The 23,588-nt window shown below is 55.7% G+C and overlaps 1 protein-coding gene and 1 long non-coding RNA gene across 51 annotated transcripts in view; one reads left to right on the top strand and one right to left on the bottom strand.

Annotated features, from left to right (window-relative positions):
• NCOR2 (nuclear receptor corepressor 2) overlaps positions 1-23,588 on the top strand; it is a 176,720-nt gene that overhangs the window by 84,018 nt on the left and 69,114 nt on the right. For 40 of the 50 annotated variants that reach the window (NM_001044576.1, XM_084993226.1, XM_084993227.1 and 37 more), the window contains 4 exon segments: positions 2,135-2,233; positions 18,746-18,894; positions 20,584-20,756; positions 23,258-23,320. In NM_001044576.1, coding sequence (NP_001038041.1) covers positions 2,135-2,233; positions 18,746-18,894; positions 20,584-20,756; positions 23,258-23,320 — 484 coding nt within the window. 50 annotated transcript variants of the gene reach the window in all.
• LOC146396536 (uncharacterized) lies at positions 13,751-17,510 on the bottom strand. The gene is made up of 2 exons (XR_014827370.1): positions 17,334-17,510; positions 13,751-15,511 (listed from the first exon to the last, which is right to left on the bottom strand). It is a non-coding gene; the product is annotated as an uncharacterized LOC146396536 (long non-coding RNA).

Here is a 23,588-nt window from a genome sequence, read left to right on the forward strand (position 1 = left end):
GCTGGCAAGTCCTCATCCCCACTGAGTAGACCTTTACATAGAATTGACACTCGAGGAGTTCTCTGGTGGTGCAGTGGGTTAAGGATCTGGTGTTGTCACTGTAATGGCACAGGTTTGATTGTTGGCCTGGGAACTTCCACAGGCCGGGGTTAGGCCAACCACCCCCCCACACACACAGACATTTGCACCCCACCTTGGCCCCAAACACAGCCTGGGGCAGCGCCTCTCTCTGCTCTGGCTCCCATTAGCAGGTGGATACAAAGCATCCCAGAGAATGGGAAAGCCCCCTTTTATGCACCCACGAGGCTGGCCTAGGCAGTGGCTGGATCAGCCACAGGTAGGAAGGAGCTGGTCTGGGGGCTGGATGTGGCCCTAGGTCACAGTTGGCCATTGAACTCCACATCATCAGGGCGGAGCCAGACAAGCTTCCTGAAAAGATTTACTTTCTGGAGTTGCCATGCTGGGTGTTCTAAGCAACGTTTCCCTAAATCTTGTTTCTCAGAGGTGGGGTGCCCGCCCACCCCCAGCTTTGCAAATACCCAGCTGCTGGAGGCCTCACACTTCCTTGCTGTGGGAGGGCGGTCGGAGCAGGATCCGGGCGGTTATTTTAAAGGGTAACAGTTGTTCCCAGCATCTGCCCTTAATGAGCTGATAACCATAGAAGGAGGGAGATGGGGCAGTGTGGGGAAATGAAATCTCTCCCTGCCTGAAAAACCAGTGTGGAGAAGCAATCCCTATAAATAGCCTCTCCTCCGAGGGAGTGACAGCTTCTTCCTAGGGGTGTGGACCACACAGGAGGTTTTAGGTTGGGGCTCCCAGAGATGGAAACAGGGGTTTCTGAAATTGGTAATTGACCAGCACCGTTTGGGAATGAGGGGATCAGAGGTCCCTGTGCTGGAAAAACTTTATCTGTTCTTTGGCTAAGAGGCAGCCCAAGCTGAGACTTCAATAGAGTTTCCAGAAGAGTCTGAAGCTGGAGGTTCCAGCGATGCCTTTGAGGACTGGCATGAGAGAGGCGAATAGTAGGGTGGGAGCTGGGTGGACTGGCCAACCCCTGCCCTTGTGGAGGGCCACCTGATGCTTTAGGGCCAGCTCGTGGTCGCCCAGCACAGGAAGGTATTCTCCAGAATTTGTTCAAGGAGAAGTTGGACGCCCACATCACCCAGTTTGCAAATGCTGGCATCTGATTGTAAAATGTTTTTCTTCACTATTTGGCAGGCCATGCTGGTGGCCAAATTTAGCCTGGGAGCAGCCCCTGTTCATAGCACAATCCAGGAAGTGGATAAGGACACAGGGCTTTGAGGCCCAGCCCGCCTCTGCACCCAGCAGCCCTCATGGGATGCCCCTCAGAGGCCAGGTCCTGGCGTGGCACCAGCTCCGAGCATCATACCAACACTTTACATCGTGTCAGTGATGGCTGCCGGCTTTAGTGAGCACCTAGACCAGCCCCGCGGCTGCAGATGGCAGCATCCTTATCTTGTGTCCTCCAGTTGCTCTGAGGACACTGTCGCTCTTACTGGTCCTTGTGGACGAGGAGGTGGTGGGCTTCAGAGAGGGCCAGTCACTTACTCAGCAAGACGCAGCACCAGGATTCAGACCCAGAAAATGAAAATTGTGGAAAAGACCAAGAAGAGAAAAGTTAGAAACATTCCAAGAGATGAAGAGTTGCTTGGGGACCTTAATCGGGCAGACGCAGGGAGCTTGGAAGAGGTTACGCAGGGCCCCATATATTATGGAAGAAGAAACTGGGGTGAGAGAAAGGAGACCTCAGACCCAAGTTGAGGAGCTGGGAGCCTTTGTTCACTTTGCCAGGATGGCACATGACGGCTTTGTTGTCATGGTTACCAGTAGCAGCTGTGCGTGCCCTGTGCTGGGTGCAGTCCCACGTCCTTTATGTGTATGTGTGTTAATTTACTTGGTCTTCAGGACAACCCTGTGAAGTATGTGCTCTGAGTACGCCCATTACACAGGCGAGAAAACTGAGGCCCAGAGAGGTTAGGTAAGCTGGCCAGGGTCACCCAGCTAGTAGGTGGAAGAGGCAGGAATTGAACCCAGGCCTTCTGGCTCCCAGCCGCCTGCCCTGACCACCCACAGTGCACCCTCTGCAGAGCTGTTTTCTCTCTCCGCCCTGCAGACGGTGGCTGAGTGTGTCCTCTACTACTACCTGACCAAGAAGAATGAGAACTACAAGAGCCTGGTGAGGCGGAGCTACCGGCGCCGTGGCAAGAGCCAGGTGAGAGTGGGGGTGGGGCGGGCTTGGGGACGGCTCCCAACATGCTCCGGGGCCGCTTGCGGCGGTGTCTGCACTAATGCTCAGCAGTTTGGACGCCCTCAGTGGTGGCTGAGAGACCCCCTCTGGGGGTGTTTGGCCTACTCCAGCAGCAGAGGAGAGCTGGGAGAAATGGCTGCTTCCATTCTCAGCCTGGAAAATTCTAGAATGCCTGGTTTGGTGACCCGTTGTCCCTGTGGTGACATTTCCAGAGCAGGGGCTAGATGACGCGGGCTGGCCCACAAGCTTCACATTTAAACATTTTTCATAGTTTTTGGTGTTTATGCATATTGGAAAGAAAAGTATAGCCAGTACTTCAACCTGCATTTTCTTGGACATCACTGCTTTGGATACGACTGAAGGGTTGTTTAAATTAGAGCAGGACTTGGCAAACTATGGTCCTCGGGTAAGTCAGGCCTGCCACCTGTTCTTGTGAATAAAGTTTTATTGGCACACGGCCCCGCCCATTTGTTGACATATTCCTGTGGCAGTTTTTCTGTTACAACGGCAGAGATGAGTAGGCATGACAGCAATAGCAAAGCCTGACATCCTCACTCTCTGGTCCTTTGTGGAGAAAGTCTGCTGATCTCTGAGTTAGAGGAAAAGGGAGTTTGTTTAAAAAAAAATTCAGTAAATAATGTTAAGGGCGATGAGGGTCAGTAGCACACAGTTGAAGGGAGGCTCACGAGTGCTTGGGGTTTGGGAGATGGAGGGAGAGGAATGGGTTTGTTTCACTGCCAGGCTGTTGAGAGTCAGCTCAGCGCAGACACGAGGAGTACCTGGGGGTGGGGCAGGGAGGTGAGTTTGTGCTGCAGGAGGAGGGACTTGGGCTGGGCGCTGCAGAAAGCGCTGGATGCTGCTGTTGGATGCCGGACTGGGGCTGGGTGAGGCAGGCCCTTCCCTGAGGCCTCTGGCCTGGCCCTGGGGGGACAGGGGAGAGTGACGAAGGCCAGGAGTAGCATAAGCGGGGAGGACAGGATGCCGAGGTTCTCTGAGGTGGGAGCTCCTTGATAACAGGGTCTTCCACCTCCCCCACTGGGCCACCGTCTTCCCTTTCCCAGGCTGGTGAGGGCAGGGCTTGAGTCCAGCCATCACCAATGGGGTCCCAGTGTCCACTCTAAAACAGCCACTTGGGGATTGAGTCCCACATCCTGCAGTGCATTGGTCCACACAGCTTTCTAGGTCCATGCCATGTCTCCTTTCTTGCTTTCTGGGAACCGTGCTTCAGGAGTATAGATCCACTTTCCTGCTGGCTAAGCCCCTGTGGAATTAGGGAAGCAGATGTGTTGACAACCCCTCACTGATTTTGCACATCAGGCCAAAATGACCACGCCTGAGCATTGGTTGCCATTGGCCCAGACCATTGAAGGATGGCTGTGTTTGATTTGAGGATAAGATTTTCCCCTAGTTTGGTGTAACCACCATTGGCCAGCCTTCTCGTCCATCTAACAGACGTGTAAAACCGAGGCCTACTGGCTTGGAGTCATTTAGTTCTAAAGATCTAACTGTGGCGTATTAGAAATTGACGTGAGCTTAGGATTTTTTCTAGTCTGAGAGGCAAAAACTCAAAGAAATGCCAGGCAGGGAGCTTATATAAATATGCTGGTACAAGAGACAGTAGGGAATGGTGGGGACTGTGGCAAAATAATGGGGATGATAAGGCCTCTAGATTGACTTTATAAACATTGTTAGCTGTTTGTTGAGCATCTCCTATGTGCCAATTCTCTTTCTAGTCTCCCCAGTGCCCCCAGCCTTTGCGGGGGCCCTGTGGGTGGCCTTATGAGGCCCTTCCTGGTGGCTGGACTAGGGACCCTGGAGAGGAAAGGGTTCCCAGTCAGATGGGGAGAGATGGAGCCCATCTCCTGCTCACCCTGTGCCGAGAGCCACGTTTGCATGGAGGGAGACAAAGACTGTGTGTTGATGTCATTTAGGGAGGGAATGAGTCCCGGGGGGGGGCTGGAGGGAGTGTCAGTGCCCCATGGCTCTGGTCCTGGCTGCCATGCCTTTCCTTGGCAGTGTGAAGCCCTTGCTTGCGGACTCACCTGCCCCTTGGACAGTTGTGTGCTGCACACAGGGGACTCCATGCTGGTTGTCTAGACCAGGTGTACACAGGCAGTTCTAAGTTGGCATGCTGGTGGTCTGCCAGAGAGGCTCCATTGAGTAAGGGGCTCCAATGATGAGAGGAGCACCTTTCCGGTGGACAAGGTGAGGATGTCCTAGGCAGAGGGAAGAGCAGGTACAAAAGCACCAGGCACCACAGAGAGTGCCTATTATCTTTATAGTCTTAGGAACAGAGGTCTCAAAACCTTCCAGGTCTTGAATGAATCCATCGGAAGCAATCCATGGCAAGCAATAGGGGGTGGTGAGGCCTGTGGCTAACTAGCGAGCTTGTGCCTCATATCAGCTCCAGCTCGCTCTTGGCTAAGTAGTCCTGTATTGCCAGATCTGATTTTCAATGATGAGCTGGAGGTCCGAAATTATGTGAAATGTCCTGATTTTTAAATCGTAGGTCACATAAGAAACAGTAACAGCGAAACACTTTATAGGCCAGACAGTTCATATCTGCTCTTGAAATCTGTCCTCAGCCCTCAGTATAAGACCTCTGGCATGGAGTATGGAAAGGCTGGGGGAAGAGGTAAAGAGAGGATTATGTGACTTGGGACAGAGGCCAGGCAAGGCCAGGGCACTGGGAGGGCCTGGAATGTTTTATAGCAGAGGAGAACTATTTGTTTCCTCTTTTTGTCAGCGTTTTGCTGGACTAGCCGTGGTGTCTGCAGTGCTGAGAAACATGGGGTTTCTTTGGGGAGGTTTTACCCTCTGCCCAAGCTGGTGTTTCAGGCTGGGGCTCCCAGGGTAGAGCAGGATTGCCTCTGTGCCCGGCCTCTTGCAGAAAGAGAGAAGAAAGCAGGGCAGGAGGCACCATCTCCCTGGGTGACAGGACCTGCCTTTGGGGCTCTTCCCTCCCTCTGATCAGCTGGAACTGCAAAGAGGGGCACTGTGGCCTGGGCCCTGGCAGGGACGGAGATTTATGGACAAACCCTGGAAGGGCTTCTGTGCCAGGCAGATCCACTGCCTTCACCCCTGCCCACCAGCCCTGTTCATAAATATGGAATAAATGGGTCAACCCCAGTGTTGATTTTGTGGCTGTAACTCTTCTCTCTGCCCTGTGACAGCGAAATAAACGGCAGACACGAGCCCTGCAGCCCCTCTTATTAATTCAAGATGCAATTACTGGAGCGAGCCTGAGCTTCTTTCTCTCTCCCTGGTTTTATAAAACCTGGGATCCTTCTGATAAATCTCTTAGTGAGACGGGCGGGGGTTCCCCAGCCTGGCTAGTGTGGTGTGGGTGTGGGTGAATCTGCTTGGGCGCCTATACATGGATGGATGGGTGGTGCAGGCGGCAGTGGTCCCCAGTGGGCTGACACTGTGGACAGATGTGGGGGGTGGGGGTGGGGGCAACCAGAAGTGCCAGGTGGGAAAGAGCCTGGAGGGTGAGGCGCCGAGGGCTAGGGAACAGTCATTCTCTGCTGGAGGCACAGCAGGTGCCCAGGGGATAATTCTGCTGTCCCATCCTTGTGTCTCACCCACCCCAGCAGCTCAGGACCTTGGCATCAGGCGGGAATCCCAGGCCATAGCACACTCCCCACCCCCTGAGTCATTTATCATTCGCCCCAATTTATCTCTCCCGACCCTTCTTGCCACATGGGCTCCTGGGTAAACCACTCAGCCCTTTCCCTCCATCCCTGGCCACAGCGCCCTTGTCTCCTCAGCAATCACAGGAAGATGGCTAACGGGGCTGTTCCCAGCAAGTGAACTGTGGACACCTCAGGGATGTGGCATCAGGGCCAGGAGGACCCCCCTCCCACCCCCGCCATGTCTTCTCAGGCAGATGGAAGCTGAACCAACCGTGGGATATTTATTTCTTGGCCCTTTTTTTTTAAAGGGCTGCACCCAAGACACATGGAAGGTCCCAGGCTAGGGGTCAAATCAGAGCTATGGCTGCTGGCCTACACCACAGACACAGCCACAGTGACACTGGATCCCTGACACACTGAGCAATGCCAGGGATCAAACCTGCATCCTCATGGATACTAGTTGAATTCGTTTCCACTGCACCACAACGGGAACTCCCATGGGGTATTTATTTCTTGAAGGGGAGCCTGTCATACTCACCTATCTTCCTGGGTCCTCCTAGTTTTAGAAGAAGACTTAGGTCATCTCTGGTCCCCTCATGGCTGGGGGTGGGACGGGACGCTGGAAGTCCAATGGGACATCAGAGCCCTGTCAGAATTCTCAGGGTGTGAATGGGACAGCAATGCCGCTGACTGCCATGTGGAAGCCATGAAAGCAACAATAAAAACAGAAGGGCGATGTTTGCTCAAGACCAGCTATAACTGTGTGCCCGGTGCTGGGCTAAGGGATTGATGCGTTTTAACTCAAAGCAGCTTTCCGGGTGAGGTACAGTCATTGTGCCCTTTTCATAGGGGAGGAAGTAGAGGCACAGGGAGGTGAAGTTGCTTCCTGAGGAATCGGCCCTGTGTGGCAGATTCAGGATTCAAACATGGCACCGTCAGCCATTGGAGCTGAAGCGGGGGCCCCCAGTGGTCCCTTTTGCAGTGTTTTGGCTGCACGGGCAGTCTTTTGGAAGCTGGCCCTAACCCACCTCGGAGGATGTGGATTTCTCCGTCTGTGCCAGGCTCTGCTGGATCAGGGTGGCAGATGGTCTCGCTGAGGATAGAATGTGCCCGACTAAGCTCCTGGCTGGGTCTCTGCCCCCGGCCCCGTCTGTGTTTCTGTCTCCACTCATGGGGACTCTCCCAACTCCTGGCCCCCTGCCTGCCCCCAGCTCCCAGGAGGCCAGCGGCTGGAAAGACTCTGCCACTTTTAGCTTTGCTTTGCTCCCTGTACCATGTAGTCTGTGGGAGATGCTGAGGGCTATTTTCACTCTGGTCTGTCTCTCCCTGATTCCCCCTCCCTCTCTCTATGACAGTCTCTTTCAGCACCCCCAACCCCATGCATGTCTCTTCCTCTTCTGGGTGGCTGGTGGCTGCAGAGGCTTTGTTCGGGGTGGGGTTCCTGTGGCTCAGGGCCACGCTGTAGCTAAGAATGGCCATGAGGGGCTACCCAGTTTGTCAGCTGACAGATGCCCCTCAGATGGGCCCTCATTTCTCCAAGGTCCTCACCCACCCACCTCCACAGAGATGCACAATATGGTGTGGTCATCCAGGGGAGCAATTATTGAGTGCCTACTGCATGCCAGGGCTATAGGGCTTTACCTTCAGAGCCATATGAGACCATGATCCTTCAGGAAGCTAGAGAGAGGGCAGCCCCCTAGCTCAGCTGTCTTCAGCATCTCACAGCCTCTCCTGATTAAGAATCGCTGAGACAGACACAAAGTGGGACTTCTGAGGTGTCAGAAAGCCAGCCCTGGGAGTTCCCATTGTGGCTCAGTGGTAACGAACTGAACTAGTATCCATGAGGACACGGCTTCAATCCCTGGCCGTTCTCAACAGGTTAAGCATCTGGCGTTGCCGTGAGCTGTGGTATAGGTTGCAGATGTGGCTCAGATCTGGCATTGCTGTGGCTGTGGTATAGGCCAGCGGCTATAGCTTCATTTCGACCCCTGGCCTGGGAACTTCCATATGCCATGGGTGCGGCCCTAAAAAGCCAAAAAAAAAAAAAAAAAAAAAAAAAAGAAATCCAGCCCTTTTCCAGGCTGCTACCTCGTAGAAGGTGCATCTCCCAAGGTGGCTGGTCATGGCTCAGGGCCAGAGACAGAGGCACACCTGACACCAGTGCCCCACCCTTGTCATTCCTGCCCTGGGGTGACAAGGGGAGGCCACCCCTGGCCCCAGGCTCAGATCACCACGTCTGGGGAGAAGCGGAACCCACAGCACCGACAGTGGGAAATTATTTCCCCCAGATTGTTGGCCTCCTTCTTTCTCCTAACACCACCGTCCACCCAAGACTGGCCACAGCCAGTGTCCTCGGGCTGTGCCCTCACTGGGTCCAGGAAGGGATGTGTCCCAGGCTGAGTCACGGACCCTGAGATGGAGATGGCGTCCTGCTGAAATTCTTGAACTTTCACCGGGAGGGCTTGTGAAATCACAGATTGTTGGGGCCAGAGACTCTGCATTTCTAAGAAGTCCTCCAGCAATACTGATGCTGCTGTTCTGGGACCCTCTCAGGGCCTCGGTCTCAGGATGCTTACTGGCGAGCCCCTGCCTGCCAAGGGAGCAGGGTAGCAGAAGGGGAAATCAAGGCCAGGCACAGGCTCACTGGCCATCTTGACTGACCCTGGAATGCACTCTGGAGCTCAAATGGCCCTTCCCAGATGTCCCCAGGTGGAGAGAGAGAGGGCCAGTCTTTGCCCTGGGGCTAGGCTGCAGCTGGGACAGCAGGTCCCTTTCTAGAAGAGGACCTGGCCAGTCCATCCTGGGGATGAATTCCCATGTATTTGCATATTTGGAAATTACAATCCACAGTGGTCCTGACCTGCCCCAACACTTAACTACAGCGTGTGCAGCAAAATGTCACCATGTGTGTTCAGGTGACACCTGCTGTGTCATGCCCTTGCCACATCCTGTGCTGGCCAAGCCCCTTATTCATCACTGCGGTGGTTGCCTTTTGAAAGCATGGATGGTTATAAAAGGGAATATAAAATCTCCAGATGAAAAGCTGTTGCTGTTGGATGCCTCTGGGCTCAGACCCTCAATGACCAGCGCTGCCCCAAGAGGGCAGGGCTGCCCTGGCGTCCCCTGTGCTGTGGCCTGGGCCTATAGGGGCTGGAGCCATGGACACGTGCTGGCCCTTTGGAGTGTCGGGATGACCTTCTTATCGAAGAGAGGGTGCCGTCCACTTTCCAGAAGCTTCAGACTGAGGGAGACTCGGGAATTCCAACCCCTGCCAACCCCACACACCTGACTTTGAGCAGGAGAGGGCCAAGTCCCCAGCTCTGGGCCCCTCGCCCCCAGCTTCAGCCATGAATGGCCTGTGAACTTGTGGGCCACGCCCCCGTGTCCTCTCCTCGCTGTGAATCACCGGCTGAGGCTGGGGCCAGCTCAGAGCACTGGTGACGGTGCAGTGGTTTATAGTTCATGATTCGTGGATGGAGGAGCCACATTATCCTGGATAATTGCAGTGCTGGAGCCCAGGAATGCCGTGGCCAGAGGTTGGCTTAACTATGCAAACTGCCAGGGAGCCGAGGATGTGAGGCCAGCGTGAGCCAGGCGCCAGGGCCACATCGCTCTGCGGCAGTGACCAGAGGTGGCCACAGGGCCCTCCTGGCCATGGGGGGGCCGTGCTGCGGAGGGGGCCTGTCCCCAAGGGTGAGTGAGTACCCCTCTTCCATCCCCCAGGGTGATGTGGCCGCAGGGGGTGGGGAGCCGGGCTGGTCGGGGTCTCTACTCCTCCAGGCCACGTGGTCTATCTTCCCGCGGAGCTGGGCATGGGGACAGGGCGCCCAGCCTCCGGCACCTCGGGGGCCGGGGGAGGAAGTCCAGGGAGGTGGGGCCCGCTTCCTCCTTGCTCTTTCTGGCCTATGGGCCCACCCCCACCTCCGTCTCTCCTCCCTGTCTCTCTCCCCGTCATACCCACACCTTCTCCTCTGTCTCTCACTTTCCTTCATCTTCCCTCCCCTCCCCCCACCTCCTCTCCCAGCTTCCTGCCAAGGGACAGGTGACCTTGTTCCCAGTTGCTCTGCACTTCAGTGTCTCCCGCGCCTCGGGCAGCTTACACAGGGGACAGCCTGACTGGAAGGCATTCCAGGGCAAGGCCAGCCAAACACAGTCCCCGGGGAGGCAGTGGCCGTGGTGCAGTTGGTGCTGGTTCCCAGACCCTGACTGCCCCCCTGTGTGGACGACATCAGTGATGGCCTCAGCCTATGCAGTCTGCTGGGAACGAGTGGCAGGCCAGTCACGGCCACATTGCCTCCAGGTTGGGCTATGCTTCTCCCTGCCTGCATGAGCGCCTACATGCTTGTCCTAAAACAGCGTGACACCCCGGCCGGATGGGCCTCCAGCTTCAGGGTCTGTCTGACTCGCCTGGGCCGCCCCAGCCTGCGGGAGGCGGCTATTTCCGCTCTGCTGGGGGCGAGCCGGGCTGGGTGGGACTGCGTCCAGATTTAGGGCTCCAGCAAGCAGATGTCCCTGATTCTCTGCCCAGTTTTGTGCTAAGTGGGCTTGTCCAGGGAGTTCCCATTGTGGCTCAGCAGGTTAAGAACCCAACTTGTATCCATGAGGTTGCAGTTTCGATCCCTGGCTTCACTCAGTGGGTCACGGATCCAGCGTTGCCGTGAGCTGTGGTGTAGGTTGCAGATGCGGCTCAGATCTGGCATTGCCATGGCTGTGGTGTAGGCTGGCAGCTGCAGGTCTGATTCACCCCTTAGCCTGGGACTTCCATGCCGCAGTTATGGCTCTAAAAAGACAAAAAGAAAGTGGACTTGTCCAGGCCCAGCGTCTCTTGGACACTTCCTCGGGGACACTGTTCTCAAGAAGGCAGCAGGAGAGGCCATGCCTCAGGGATCTAGCAGGCTGGGCTGTCGCTTGGGGAGAAGATGAACGTGGCCTTCCCACGGGGGGCAACTGTGAGGTGGTAGGGGAGACCCAGCTCCCCGTCAGCACTGTCCCAGGCCAACCACACTAAAGGGCTAGAAGGACACGGAAAGTGTGAGCGTGGATCAATCGGACCCCAGGGGGTGAGAGGTGTGAGAGGCTGACAGACCTCACATCCGGGCATTTCTTGGGCTGCCAAGAGTACCAGAAGAGCCGTGCTTGTGTGGGCCTGTGGCAGGAGGGCCCCGATGGGGTGCAGACGGTAGCCAGGTTCCAGTCCACTTTGCCCTTCAGAATCTCACCACTCTAGGTGATGCCACACCAAACAGGACAAATGAGGTCCCCAGAGCTGTCACGCCCATGTAGGAGATGGACAGGGCACAGGTAAATTACCATGGCTATTTCAGGGGGTGGTTAGGGCCACGGAAGGTTGGCTGGTGTCAGGAGGCAGCTGACTTAAGAGAGGGCAGCTTTTAGGGAGGGAACATTTGCACTCAGACCTGAGTGATAAGGAGGAACCGGTCAGGCAGAGTTGGAGGGAGAGTCTCCCAGGCAGAGGGCACAGCAAGTGCAAAGGCCCCGAGGCAGGAACAAGTGTGGCATCTTCCAGGAGGTGGGGAGGAGGCCGCCCTGAGGGAGGTGGGTGAGGCGGACAGGAGCGAGGGGCAGATGCCTCATGGTGTGCACCACTGATGTTTTTCCAGATGGCTGGACAGGATTAACTGATGATTAAAACAGCCTTGGCTGCCTCAAGCACCCGTTTCCTTGCAAGCAGAACAGACGTGACGGGTGTGGGCGTTAGACGTTGCTCAGGTTCTGAGGACACATCCGTGCTGGCAAGGGTGTGCTTTGTAGCACGTGCCGACTGCCAGGGTGTAAATACTCCTGCCGTGCCAATTCCAAGCTACCTGCGTGAATGTGGAATTGGGAAGGGAGGTGACCATACCCTCCCCACCGAGTGGATTCGGTTGCATACAAGAGCACAGATAACAGGCGAATATAGCCAAGTTCTTGGGAAGGGATGCTTTTTGAGTACTTATTTGTTTTTATTATAATTTCTTTAATTGGAAGGTTATGCATTTCTATTTTTGATAATGACTGTTTTTAACTACCAACCTGCAAAATTTCTGGAAACTACAAGTCTCTACACTTGAGCTGGCACCAGCCAGCCCAGCATACCTCTATCTGTGTGTCTTATAAGGGATGCCCCTTGTGGGCCAAGTTAGCATTCCCCATGTGGGCTTTGTCCAGGTAGACAAATGGGTTGGATCAGAGGGGCAAGGGCCCAGTATTAGGGAGGGGGCTTCCAGCAACAGAAAACTGTTTCATCTTGGTCCTGACCCTTGATTTCTGACTCCACTTCTCCCACCAACCTTGGGCTCCCGGGGCCCCCTTTTCCCCACCTGCAAGAGATGGAGGGTGTCATGAGGGCAGACCCCTCTTGGGATTTGCTCGATGGAGGCACTTGGCACATAGCACATGCTCAGTAGAATGTTTGTTGAATGAATGAGTGAGATTGTGCAGAAGTGGGCATTGCTGGGTGTTGGGAAGGTCTCATCAGGACCTGTCATCCGAGAACTCAGTCTCACCAGCTCCTACTTGGTTGGTTGGTACCACTGGACTCTCCTCTCATTCCTGGAACTGATGGCCATCCCCCCTCAACCAGCTACCACGTGGCTCTGAATCGTGGGGTGGAACGTGGCATTCCCTGCCCATCCTCCACCTTCTGAAAAAGCCCCCAGTGGTGCTACCTGTATTTCTGAGCCTGGCCATTAAAGCTGGCCAAGCTCTCCAACCACATCCAGTATGTCATTCAGCAAGGACACAGGGTGATCTCGCATCGGCATGTTTTGCCCAAGCAGGTCCCCCCCTGAAACATCCCCTCTTACCCTTCTCTACCAGAAGCCTTTGGAGTCTCAGATCAGGCCTCCTCCCTTCTCCCACTGGTCAGGATAAATCACCGTCTCGTCTGCAGTGCGCGCTGCCTTTTTCGTTCTGGGGCTACACCTGCGGCACATGGAGGTTCCCAGGCAGGGGTCAAATCGGAGCTGCAGTTGCTGCCTAAGCTACAGCCACAGCAACGCTGGATCCTTAACCCACTAAGCAAGGCCAGGGATCAAACCTGCATCCTTATGGATACTATGTCAGGTTCTTAATCTGCTGAGCCACAATGGGAAGTCCTGCTCTCCCTTTTAAAGTTTTCTCATCACTGCAGCCTCCATCTGTCCTGTTGTAGTTCCTCATCTTCATCAACTGAAGAGCTATTTCTGTGATTTGGTGTCCCCCTTGGGGACTCAGTGTGTGCTCGTGGAGGGAATGCACAAGGGGTAGCACATTTCGGCTTAAAGGGAGGCGAGGAAGAGCCTATGACCCCCAGCCCCAAGTGAGAGACAGAGCATCTGCCTGTAGGATCTTGCTGGGAAATGCTGTGTGACCTTTGGTGAGTTACTTAACCTCTCTGTGTCTTTGTATGCTCTTTTCTAAAACAGAGATAATGCCAACATTCTTGAGAGGGTTTAATTAACTAATGGGGATGAAATGAGGAGGAGAAGGCCTTATCACGTGTTCGCTGTGCTCAGTCAGCTCAGTCATCAGTTTTTATTCCTGTTGTTTTGCAGCAACTCCCGGTCTGGGGCTTCAGCATAGCGCAGGCTCGGTGACAGGTTGCTTGTCCAGCACTCAGCGCTCCGGAAGCGGGGGTCCCTCAGGGATTTGAACTGATGGCTCTGGCTAACCAAAGATCCGGTCAGGTTTTCCGCTGAGCTGTGCTGTGGTTTGGGAGGGGCTTTCACAAGCAAGCACTGGGCATGAAGCCCATTGTCAGCCTGATGGATGGCCTGTCTGGAAAGCAAAGGTGGGACCCTATCGTGAACTCCAGGATCACTTGAGATGGTGGAGTCTGGCTCCTGGTTCTTCCCCTGGGTCCATGGGCATCACCTGCTGCCAGTGGTAAGGGTCCTGGGCAGGGTCCCTTTTCTGCAACAAAGATCTCCCGAAGGCCTTGCTCCTCAGTGTGGTCTGGGAACCACCAGCATCTGTCATCCCTGGGAGCTGCCTAGAAATGTAGAGTGTTAGGCCTGCCCCAGGCCCAATGAAATGGAGTCTGCATTTTCTCAACATCCCCCCTGTGGTTTGTATACATGTTCCAGTTTGAGCAGCACTGGTCTGGAGCAGGGGCTGGCAAGCAATGGGCCGAAGGCCAAAGCTGGCCCACCATCTGCTTTTGTAAATAAAGTTTTATTGACACGTAGCCACCCTCATTTGTTCACAATGAGCAGCATCAGCATCAATAGTTCCAAAAAGACTGATGGACCAAGCCCTAAAGGGTTTACCATCTGGCTCTCACAGAAAGTTTGCTGGTGGCACAGAGGGTTAAGGATCTAGCATTGTCTCTGCAGCGGCTCAGGTCACTGCAGTGGCATGAGTTCGATCCCTGGCTGCGGGAACTTCCACATGCCAGGGGTGTGGCCAAAAATATTAATAATAATAATAAAAGAAAGAAAACATTTGGCTCTAAAGCAGGTTGTCCGACCATTGACATAACCTGGGAGTTTAAATGCCCTGAGGCTGGACTCTCTCCCTGAGACTCTGAGGTGATTGTCTTGGAACCAGCCTTGGCGTCAGGACTTCCCGGAGCTCCCCAGGTGATCCGTGTGTGCCACCGTGAGAGCAGTAGCTCTAAACTGCCCAGCAAGTGCAGTTCTGCGATCCTAGGATGGGCCTGACCTCAGAGGCGGAGCCCTCGTAGCTGTGAATCATCTGTGAGTTAGCCCTGTTTGCTGTCCTAAAACATCTGAGGAGTTGGGGCCTCCCACTCCCTCCATAAATCCCCCAGAGTCAGGTGTCCCCGTGTTAGGACTCCTGTACCAGGAGGCCAGGCAGATGGCCGTCATGGTGCCTGACCGTCCCTCCCAGTGGAAACCACGTGTAAGGCCAGGACTGACCTGGGGTTTCTCCCTTTCATCCCCTCCATCACTCAGGTCACGGTACAGGGATGCTGCTCCACAGGGCATGGAATTCAGGCCCCTGGAAACCAGGGGCCTGTCTGTGGAGCTCTGTGCCACAGCTCCAGAGTGGCCCCAAAGTCTCCGTACCCACTTCTCTCAGAGGGTGGGGGAGTCACCGGCTCTGCCCTGGGAGGCTTGATAGCATGTCAGGGAGGAGACCGAGGGGTCCGGCACTGGAATTGCCCTCCAGGTGGGAAGCGATAGGAGTCAGGACCAGGTTCCAGAGCTGACTGGGACTTCTGAGCCTCCCCCCAAGAGACACCCATGGGGGCTGGGCAAGGGGTAAGGGGCAGCCGGGGGTGGGTGGAGATGGCAGGAGAGGGGGCCAGGTGTAACCGGGGTCCAGTTGGGCTCTGGGTTGGAATCCTGGCATTGCTGTTGCCCAGCATTGTCCGTCACCCTCACTGTGCCTCAGTTTCCTCTTCCATAGAATGGGAGAATGATGGGAGTTGGTAAAGGAGATGAGGAAATACCTAGCAGACAGCCTGGCACAGGGCACTTGGAGCTATTGTTATTTTACGTATTTTTTTCCTTTTCTTTTTATGGCTGCACCTGTGGCACATGGAAGTTCCCAGGCTAGGGGTTGAATCAGAGCTGCAGCTGCCGGCCTATACCATAGCCATAGCAACACCGGATCTAGCCACATCTTTGATCTATGCCACAGATTGTGGCAAAACTACACCCTCAATCCAATGAGTGAGGCCAGGGATCGAACCTGCATTCTCACAGAGACTAGTTGGGGTCTTAACCCTCTGAGCCACAACAGGAACTCCAGAGCGGTTGTTGTTATTATTGCCGTGATGTAGATGTTAGGGTCTGACCCAGGCCCAGATGGGGTCTTGAGGAATCTTGGAAGGCGGACAGGGTGGGCTAGGCAGAAAGGAATGGGGTTGCCCATAAACACCCCACCCCCGGCCCTGCGACACCTGAGGCACCAAGCTTCTGACTCAGGTGGGGAGTCAGCAGAGACTCTCAGCGGGGCTTGGGGTACGACAAGTCATGCCTGCTGTCCCCTCTGAGACCTCCTTTTTCCTTTCTCTGTGACCTGGGGGCTTTGCCTGTCTGAACCTCAGTTTCCTCCTCTACAGAATGGAAGCAGTGATCGCTGCCCTTTTCCGTCTGAGGTTGGCTACGGGCACTAAATGAGATAGTATTTACAAGGTGCTCGGCGTGGTGGGGGAAGGAGTGGCCCCTGTGGAAGAAGCCCAGGGTGCTGCTTCCGTCTGAGGTTGGCTACGGGCACTAAATGAGATAGTATTTACAAGGTGCTCGGCGTGGTGGGGGAAGGAGTGGCCCCTGTGGAAGAAGCCCAGGGTGCTGCTACTGCTGTTTTTTTCCTTTGTCTTTATCCTCAGGACCTCAGAGGGCCAGGGAGCTGGTCAGTAGACTGTGCACAGCGCAATGTGGGGTGTGTAATAAGGTCTCAGGAAATGCTGGCATATTCCTCACTGGGGCCTTTTGAGGATTCAGAGGAGGCCCTGGGCAGGGGGATGCAGGTGCTGACTCCCTGGGCACCAGTCCTGGTCAGTTATGCTGCATCAGTGCAGGGCTGGGGGCTGCAGTCGGCCTCTGTCTGGGTCAGCCGGTGGGGAGCCGTATCTGCTGGCCATGCCGGGGGCTGACAGTGGCCCAGGATGAGATTCCAGAGGGCCTGGAGACCCCACGAGCCTAGACCAGTGATGGGCATGCCAGAGTGTAGCCTGGAGTTGGCTGCTGGAGGGACAGGGATAAAGCTTCAGGGTGAAGCTGCAACCCAGTTGGGTTTCTTGGCACAGACATAGCAAAGGGTGGGTCTGGGGAGGTGTCAGCTTCCTGTGGTTGGAAAGCCCCAGCCCTGCCCTTCTTGGTCCTGGGAGTGCAGAAGCCTCACTGGTGGAGATGGCAGCCATGCCAAGCAACCCATAGGCAGGGGAACCTGTCCGCAGTTGGCCGTGCCATCATGCACCCCCACACCTCCTGTCTCGTCCTGGTCCCTAGTCCCCACTCATCTTCTCTGCCCTGGCTCCCATCTGCAGGGACAGGTCCAGAGGAGACTTCACCTGTCAGGAACCAGAGGTGGCCATGGCTCTCTGGTTGTTAAAAGGCTGTGCTTTAGTGTTTCACGTTTTGGGGTAGTGACAAGGGACAGGCTAATTCAAGGACACTGAACCACTGATGGGGAATTGACAGCAACATAGCAGGGAGCTGAGGGGGGGCTGCTCAAAGTCCAGCTGATCCGCCCCCTTGCCCCTCCTCTTATAGAACAGAGGCAGGTTTTTGAGGAAGGAGGGCCAGACGTGAGCCAGGGGGTTCCAGGGTAGACACTGCTGCAGCGTCACAGAGCCCACGATTCCCTGTGAATATGAAGACCCCTGCTCTGTGCCCCAGCATCCATGGAGTAGCTATAGCTGACCCCTGTGCTCAGCCCCATCAAAAATTAAAGTTGCAGAGAAAGGAGTTCTCGTCGTAGCTCAGCGGGTTAAGAACCCGATTAGTATCCACAAGGATGCAGGTTTGATCCCTGGCCTCACTCAGCGGGTTAAGGATCCAGCTTTGCCGTGAGCTGTGGTGTAGGTCGAAGATGTGGCTCAGGTCTGGTGTTGCTGTGATGTAGGCCAGCAGCTACAGCTCCGATTCCACCCCTAGCCTGGGGGCTTCCATATGCCAGGGGCGTGGACCCAAAAAGCAAAAAAAAAAAAAAAAAGTTACGGGGCTGTCACAGGCAAAGGCAGCCTCTGCAGGGATGGGTCTGTGTGACTGCCGTGGAGGAAGGATGGGGAGGGAGGGAACCCTTGAACCCCACTGGCCACCCTCACCTTCTCCCTCTTCTTCGGTTTCTCATTCCTTGTGTTGAACATCGGCCGTGCCCCTCGGTACACACTGAAAGGGCTTGCAGCGCGTCTGTTTTCATTTCACTTGGCTCAGTGGGATGGAAGGTTGGTCTGGTTTGGCAACTGCCCACAGAGAGGACTTTGGGGGTGGCCAAGAGAATCAGTGTGTGCTTTGAAAGAAATCAGGCAGGACAGAAAGGAAGTCGGGCGGCAGGGCTGGAAGGAGCTGGCACTCCCCAACCCGTCTTGGTGAGGCCCTGCTGGCCAGCTCCCGCCTTCCCAGCTCACCTCCCCAGCTGGGGAGGAGATGAAAGGAGCAAGCCTGCGGGAGGAGGCTGGTTTTGCTGGAGCCCCTTTGATCTCTCCTGTCAGACGGCCCTGCTCTCTTCTTGCTCCCAGGGCTGACTGGGAGTCAGCTCCCAGGGCTGAGGGGTGAGGAAGGCCAAGCCTGCCACAGCACGAGCGGGCCCTCATCCTGGCACCAAACACCTACCCTTAGACGGGCCCAGGGAACCTGGGGACAAGTCTTCCATCTGCCCATTTAACAGACATGGAGCCTGGGGCTTAGCGAGGTGGCCTGAGCTTTGTCAGGGGCCGGGCAGGCTGAGCTTCAGGGTGTGACCTGGGTGTCCTGGTGTGCATTCTGTTCTCGCCTGAAGCTGACCCGGGCCCCTCCCTCCTGTGTTGGTGGCTTCTGCCCCAGGTAAATACCTGCACCAGATGCCAGCTCTGTACAGGCTCACTTATTTCAGCCTCCTCACCCCTGGCTGAGGGGTAGGCACGCTTTCAAGGAGGAAGAATCAGCACAGAGAGGTTAAGAACCTCATCCAGGGTCACACAGCGGAGGAGGCTGTACATCTGATTCTAGCACTTTCTATATCTCACTCTGTGACTCCTGCCTCCCCAGTACCCCAGACTGAGGTGGTTTCTGTGCTGCTCACATCAGGGGGGCCTTGGGTCCTTTGCCTTTGGCCTCTTGTGGGCCGACCCCAATGTGCGCCACCCCACCCCCCACCCCCGGCCCCCAGCTTGCTTAGCCCAGGTGTGGAGCCTCACTTGACTCCCTGTTTTCCTCTCTTCCCCCCGCCCTGCCCCGGGGCCTGGCAGCAGCAGCAACAGCAGCAGCAGCAGCAGCAACAGCAGCAGCAGATGCCTCGCAGCAACCAGGAGGAGAAAGATGAGAAGGAGAAAGAGAAGGAGGCCGAGAAGGAGGAGGAGAAGCCGGACGTGGAGAATGACAAGGAGGAGCTGATCAAGTAAGGGGCCTGGCTGCGACTCCCCGGTGGCAGCCTCTGGTCTGTACTCAGCCTGCACGGCCTGCGGGCGGCCCTCTATGGAGGTGTGTGAGGACCTGGCGCTTTGCCGTCTGCCCATTGCCTGCCTGCCGGGAAGGGAGGCATTTTCTGCTCTGCCTAGTCCCTGACAGCCCCCCTTCCGGAAGCCCGCTCCGCTCCCTCCTCTCTCTCCTCCCGCCCGCCCTTTCTTTCTCAAAGCCTCTGGAGACCGTAGAGACTGATAGCTCATTTGAGCTCTACTCCTGAGCTAATAAATCCAGGCAATGCTTTGGAACTCTTTGCCTCCTCTTCTCCTCCCCCTCCTTGGCCGAGTCTCCCCGGAGATGCTGGGGGTGGGGGAGGGGAGGGGGAATCAGAGGAGCTCCCTGCTCAGGGAAGAACTAGGTAAGCAGGTGGGCGGCAGCCCTGGCCTTTAGAATTATCGCTGTCAGTGTGAGTTCTTGCAGATCAAGGCACAGCCTCGCCTCGGGGGCCCCGCCAGCCTCCCGTGCCTGCCAGGGGCAGCGGGAGCACCACCAGCTGGAGAGTCACTCCCAGAAAGGGGGGCGGGGGTGGCGGCGGGCATCGCTCAGCGCCAGGTACCTGGAGTGGGCTCAGGAATGTGGTTTCAGAGAACATCTGGCTTCGTTACCCCGTCTCCCAGACGCTCCTGCGAGGGCCTTCAGGAAGATGAATGGGCGGCGGAGGTGATAAATCTGAGCGGCCCCACAGTAAACTCTCCCGAGGCGGCTTCTGAGAAGGTCCCAGCCCCAGTTACCGCGGTCACATGCCTCCCCACACAACCGGGCTCAGCCGCTTCCACTGGCAGGGAACTCTCATCTTGCGCTTTCTGCAGGACGCAGTGGCCAGTGATGATGCTGAAAGCCAAGACTGAGTTGTTTCTAGGGCCCCGTCGGGGACAGCTCCTCTCTGAGGGAGTAAGTAAAGTGCCTGAGGACTGTGCCAGCCTGCACCCTCGTGCAGTTACTCCAGTAGTCACAGTGGAGAGCATCTGTTTAGTGGATGAAATGGTCTTGCAGATAGCCAGCAGCCCACATCCCTGTTAGAAGAATAAAGTAGACTTTAAATACCCGCTCACACCTCCCTTTTGTTAAATAAGATGGCACTGTAGATGCCTTCCTGCAGTACTCCCGCATCTGGTGAGTAAAGAAGGTTTGCAGATTGCTACCAGCCGGCCCTCGCCCTGAGCTTTTCCCCTTCTTCATTATTATTATTATTATTATTATTATTATTATTATTATTATTATTATTGTCTTTTTAGGGCTGCACCCGCGGCATATGGCAGTTCAGGCTAGGGATCGAATCAGAGCTATAGCTGCCAGCCTATACCACAGCCACAGCAATGCCAGATCCAAGCCACATCTGCAACTTACGCCACAGCTCACAGCAACACCAGATCCTTAACCCACTGAGGGAGGCCAGGGATCAAACCCGCATCCTCGTGGATACTAGTCGAGTTCATTAACACTGGGTCACAACGGGAGAGAACTCCATTTAAAAAATCCCACCCCACCCCCCACTTTTCTACTGATGAGTACAAAAGTGCTGGCAGCCAGCCCTCATCTTGCCCAGAAAAAGGGTCTCTTGAAACTGCCATCCAGGTTCCTGGCTCAGGTGAAACCATCCCTATCTCTTCTCTCTGGCCTTTAGGGAGAAGGCAGACGACACCTCTGGGGAAGACAATGATGAGAAGGAGGCAGTGGCCTCCAAAGGCCGCAAAACTGCCAACAGCCAGGGGAGACGCAAAGGCCGCATCACCCGTTCCATGGCCAACGAGGCCAACAGCGAGGAGACCGTCACCCCACAGCAGAGTGCCGAGCTGGGTGAGTCTTTGGCCAGGGAAAGGGTGCCACAGGCATAGCAGGCTCAGGACCCCAGCTTTAGCTGCAAACTTGCTGTGTGGCCTGGGGCGAGTTCCTTAACCTGCCTGTGCCTCAGTGTCATCATCTGCACCGTGGTTGCCTGCAGTGCCTGTAACCATGGGGTGCGTCTCTCAGTGACTTTGTGTGTGGGAAGAGCCTAGAACCTGAGTCATGGCAAAGGCTCTTCAGCTGTCGGTTGTGATTATCCTGGAACCACAGAGTTCACGTAAGAATCCAGATCACCAGAGTTCCCACTGTGGCTCAGTGGGTTGAGAATCCGACTGTAGCAGTGGGTTTGATCCCTGGCCTGACCCAGTGGGTGAAGAATCGAGCATTGCTACAGCTGCGTTGTCGGTTGCAGCTGGGGCTCAGATTCAATCCTTGACCTGGGAACTTCTATATGCCGTGGGAGTGGCCATTAAAAAAAAAATTAGATGATCATTTTGGTTTTGTTTTTAAATCAGAAGATCTGGCCACGCTTGGCCGACATTTGTGCCAGGTAGTAGTTGTTGGAGCTGAGTAGCCCCCACCCGCTTTCCAAAGGGCCTGGGCCAACACTTGCTTTTCCTGGCTTGCCCCCTCAGCCCTGGTAGGCGCCTGGTTTGTACCTTCACTTCTGTGGGCCTCTCTTTCTCCCTCTGCCCGGCAGGTGCCCACCCCCAGGTACTCTGAGCCTCAAGTCCTGCCTCCAAGGGGAAAAGAAGACAAGAATTGAGTAGCATTTCCCAAGTTCGGCCACAGGGGGGCAGCCGGTGTGTGTGTCGTCTACTATTTTGGCTGTTTGGGGCCTGCCCTCCTGTGTCCACAGGAACCCCCACCCGGGTCCTGGGTGCTCCTGCTGAGGCCCCAGCCACCTGGATGCCTTCCCTGGGTGGGAATTGATGGAGGTGACGTTTCGTGCCCCTCCCCCACACCCAGCTTTGTTGTGGGTACCTGGCTCTTCTTGCTGTGGGAGAGCATTGTATTCATTTCACAGTTGGGCTGTTTGAGACTTTGAGAAGGGACTTAGCCTCCCTACAGTCCCGGAGCTAGTTGGGATTCAAACCCAGCCGGTTGGCCACAAACCCTGGTGTGGCTCCTGTAGGCTTTTGCTGGTTGCCCCTTGGTGCCAGCGTGCCTGGAGGCGCAGGGCAGGAGGGTTCCTTTCAGAAGTACGCTGGTGCACTTGACTTCTGGGAAAGTTCTTCTGGACCCCATGCCAATATTGGGGTTGGATAGTGGGGTGAAAAACACAACCCCGGACCCTCTGATGGGCATTCTCCCCCCGCCCCCCGCCCCGCCTCCTTGGCTCAGACTTCCATAGCTTTCCTCTGCGGCTCCTGTGAGAGGGAGGGAAAGTGAGGATGGGGGCCTTCTCCCCCTCCTGAGCTGCTCCTCACACTCCCTCCTGCCTGCCAGAGCTCTCCTCCCATGGTCAGTGGCCTTTACCAAGCGCATGCTCTGTGCCTGGCACTGTTCCAGGGACTGAGTCCCTGAAGCTGCCATCTCTCATGCTCACCGTGCCCCCCCACCACACAACATCTTATATGACTTGGCTCTCCTGGGCTCACACGTAGGGAAACTCAGAGAAGAAGCTCAAAAGCAGCCACAGCAACAGTCATGTAAATCAACTATGCTTCAGTAAAACTTTTAAAAATTGTAAAAAAAATGGAGTTCCCATTGTGGCTCAACAGTAATGAACCCGACTAGTATCCGTGAGGATGTGGGTTCCATCCCTGGCCTCGCTCAGTGGGTTGGGGATCCAGTGTTGCCGTGAGCTGTGGTGTAGGTTGAAGATGAGGCTCAGATATGGTGTTGCTGTGGCTGTGGCTGTGGTGTAGGCTGGCAGCTGTAGTTCCAATTTGACCCCTAGCCTGGGAACCTCCGTATGCCACAGATGTGGCCCTGAAAAGCAAAAAGTAAAAAATTAAAACGACAACAACAAAACAGCCACAGCAGACACGTAGCTAACTCCCCCTGACTCCAAGGCAGCAGTGCCCCTTCTCCAGAGCATGAGCAGCCTCACACCTGCACTGAATGGGGTGGGGGCCAGAGTATGGTATTCACTATAGAGCAAGGGGCAGGTGGCCATGTCTGGGAACATTTGTCATTGTCCCAGATGGAGTGGGGGTGCCTCCTGGCACCTGGTGGGCAGAGGCCAAGAAGGCTGCAATGCCTGGGACTGTCCCTGTGACAAAGGAGCATCTGGTCCCAGTGAGTCCACATTCAGATGAGGTTCTGCCAAAGCTCACGTTGCTTGTCGTTTTCTTCTGCCCTCATGTGGTCACCACGCTCCCAGGGGGCCACCCCCGTCCCAGCCAAGTGCCTGCAGAGGCAGCTGACAGTCCAGGCCCTGGGCTGCCTTGGTTTCCCCATCTGTAAAATGGGGCAACTGCACACCCCCAGCCCAGCAGGTGTCCCCGGAGGCAGAGAAAACGCGTCACTCCGGGCTGCCGCCAACACGTCCCTGTCTCTCTTTTCAGCCTCCATGGAGATGAACGAGAGTTCTCGCTGGACCGAGGAAGAGATGGAAACAGCCAAGAAAGGTGAGGGGTTTCTGGCCGTTCTGATCGCCCTCTGGGTCCTGCCGCTCGTGTAGGGGGAGAAGGTTGACACGCGTGTCCTTGAACGGGGGCTGTGGTGTGTCTGCGGGGGTGGGCTCTGCGCATTTGCCGAGTCTCCTTGGAACCTCAGTTTTGTCCTCCAGAAAACGGGTCTGTGTGGCAGTGTTGTCAGTGGACAGCTTCCGTGACCTCTGGGGTCAGCACATGGTAGCCCCGTAGACGAAGTGGCCGTGGCACACTTGGGTGCTTT

The sequence above is a fragment of the Sus scrofa genome, chromosome 14 (genome assembly GCF_054392235.1).
Source record: "Sus scrofa isolate SSC_HxYL_T2T_F1_AM1 chromosome 14, Sscrofa_HxYL_maternal_Yorkshire_Landrace_v2.0, whole genome shotgun sequence".
NCBI classification, from domain to species: Eukaryota; Metazoa; Chordata; class Mammalia; order Artiodactyla; family Suidae; genus Sus; species Sus scrofa.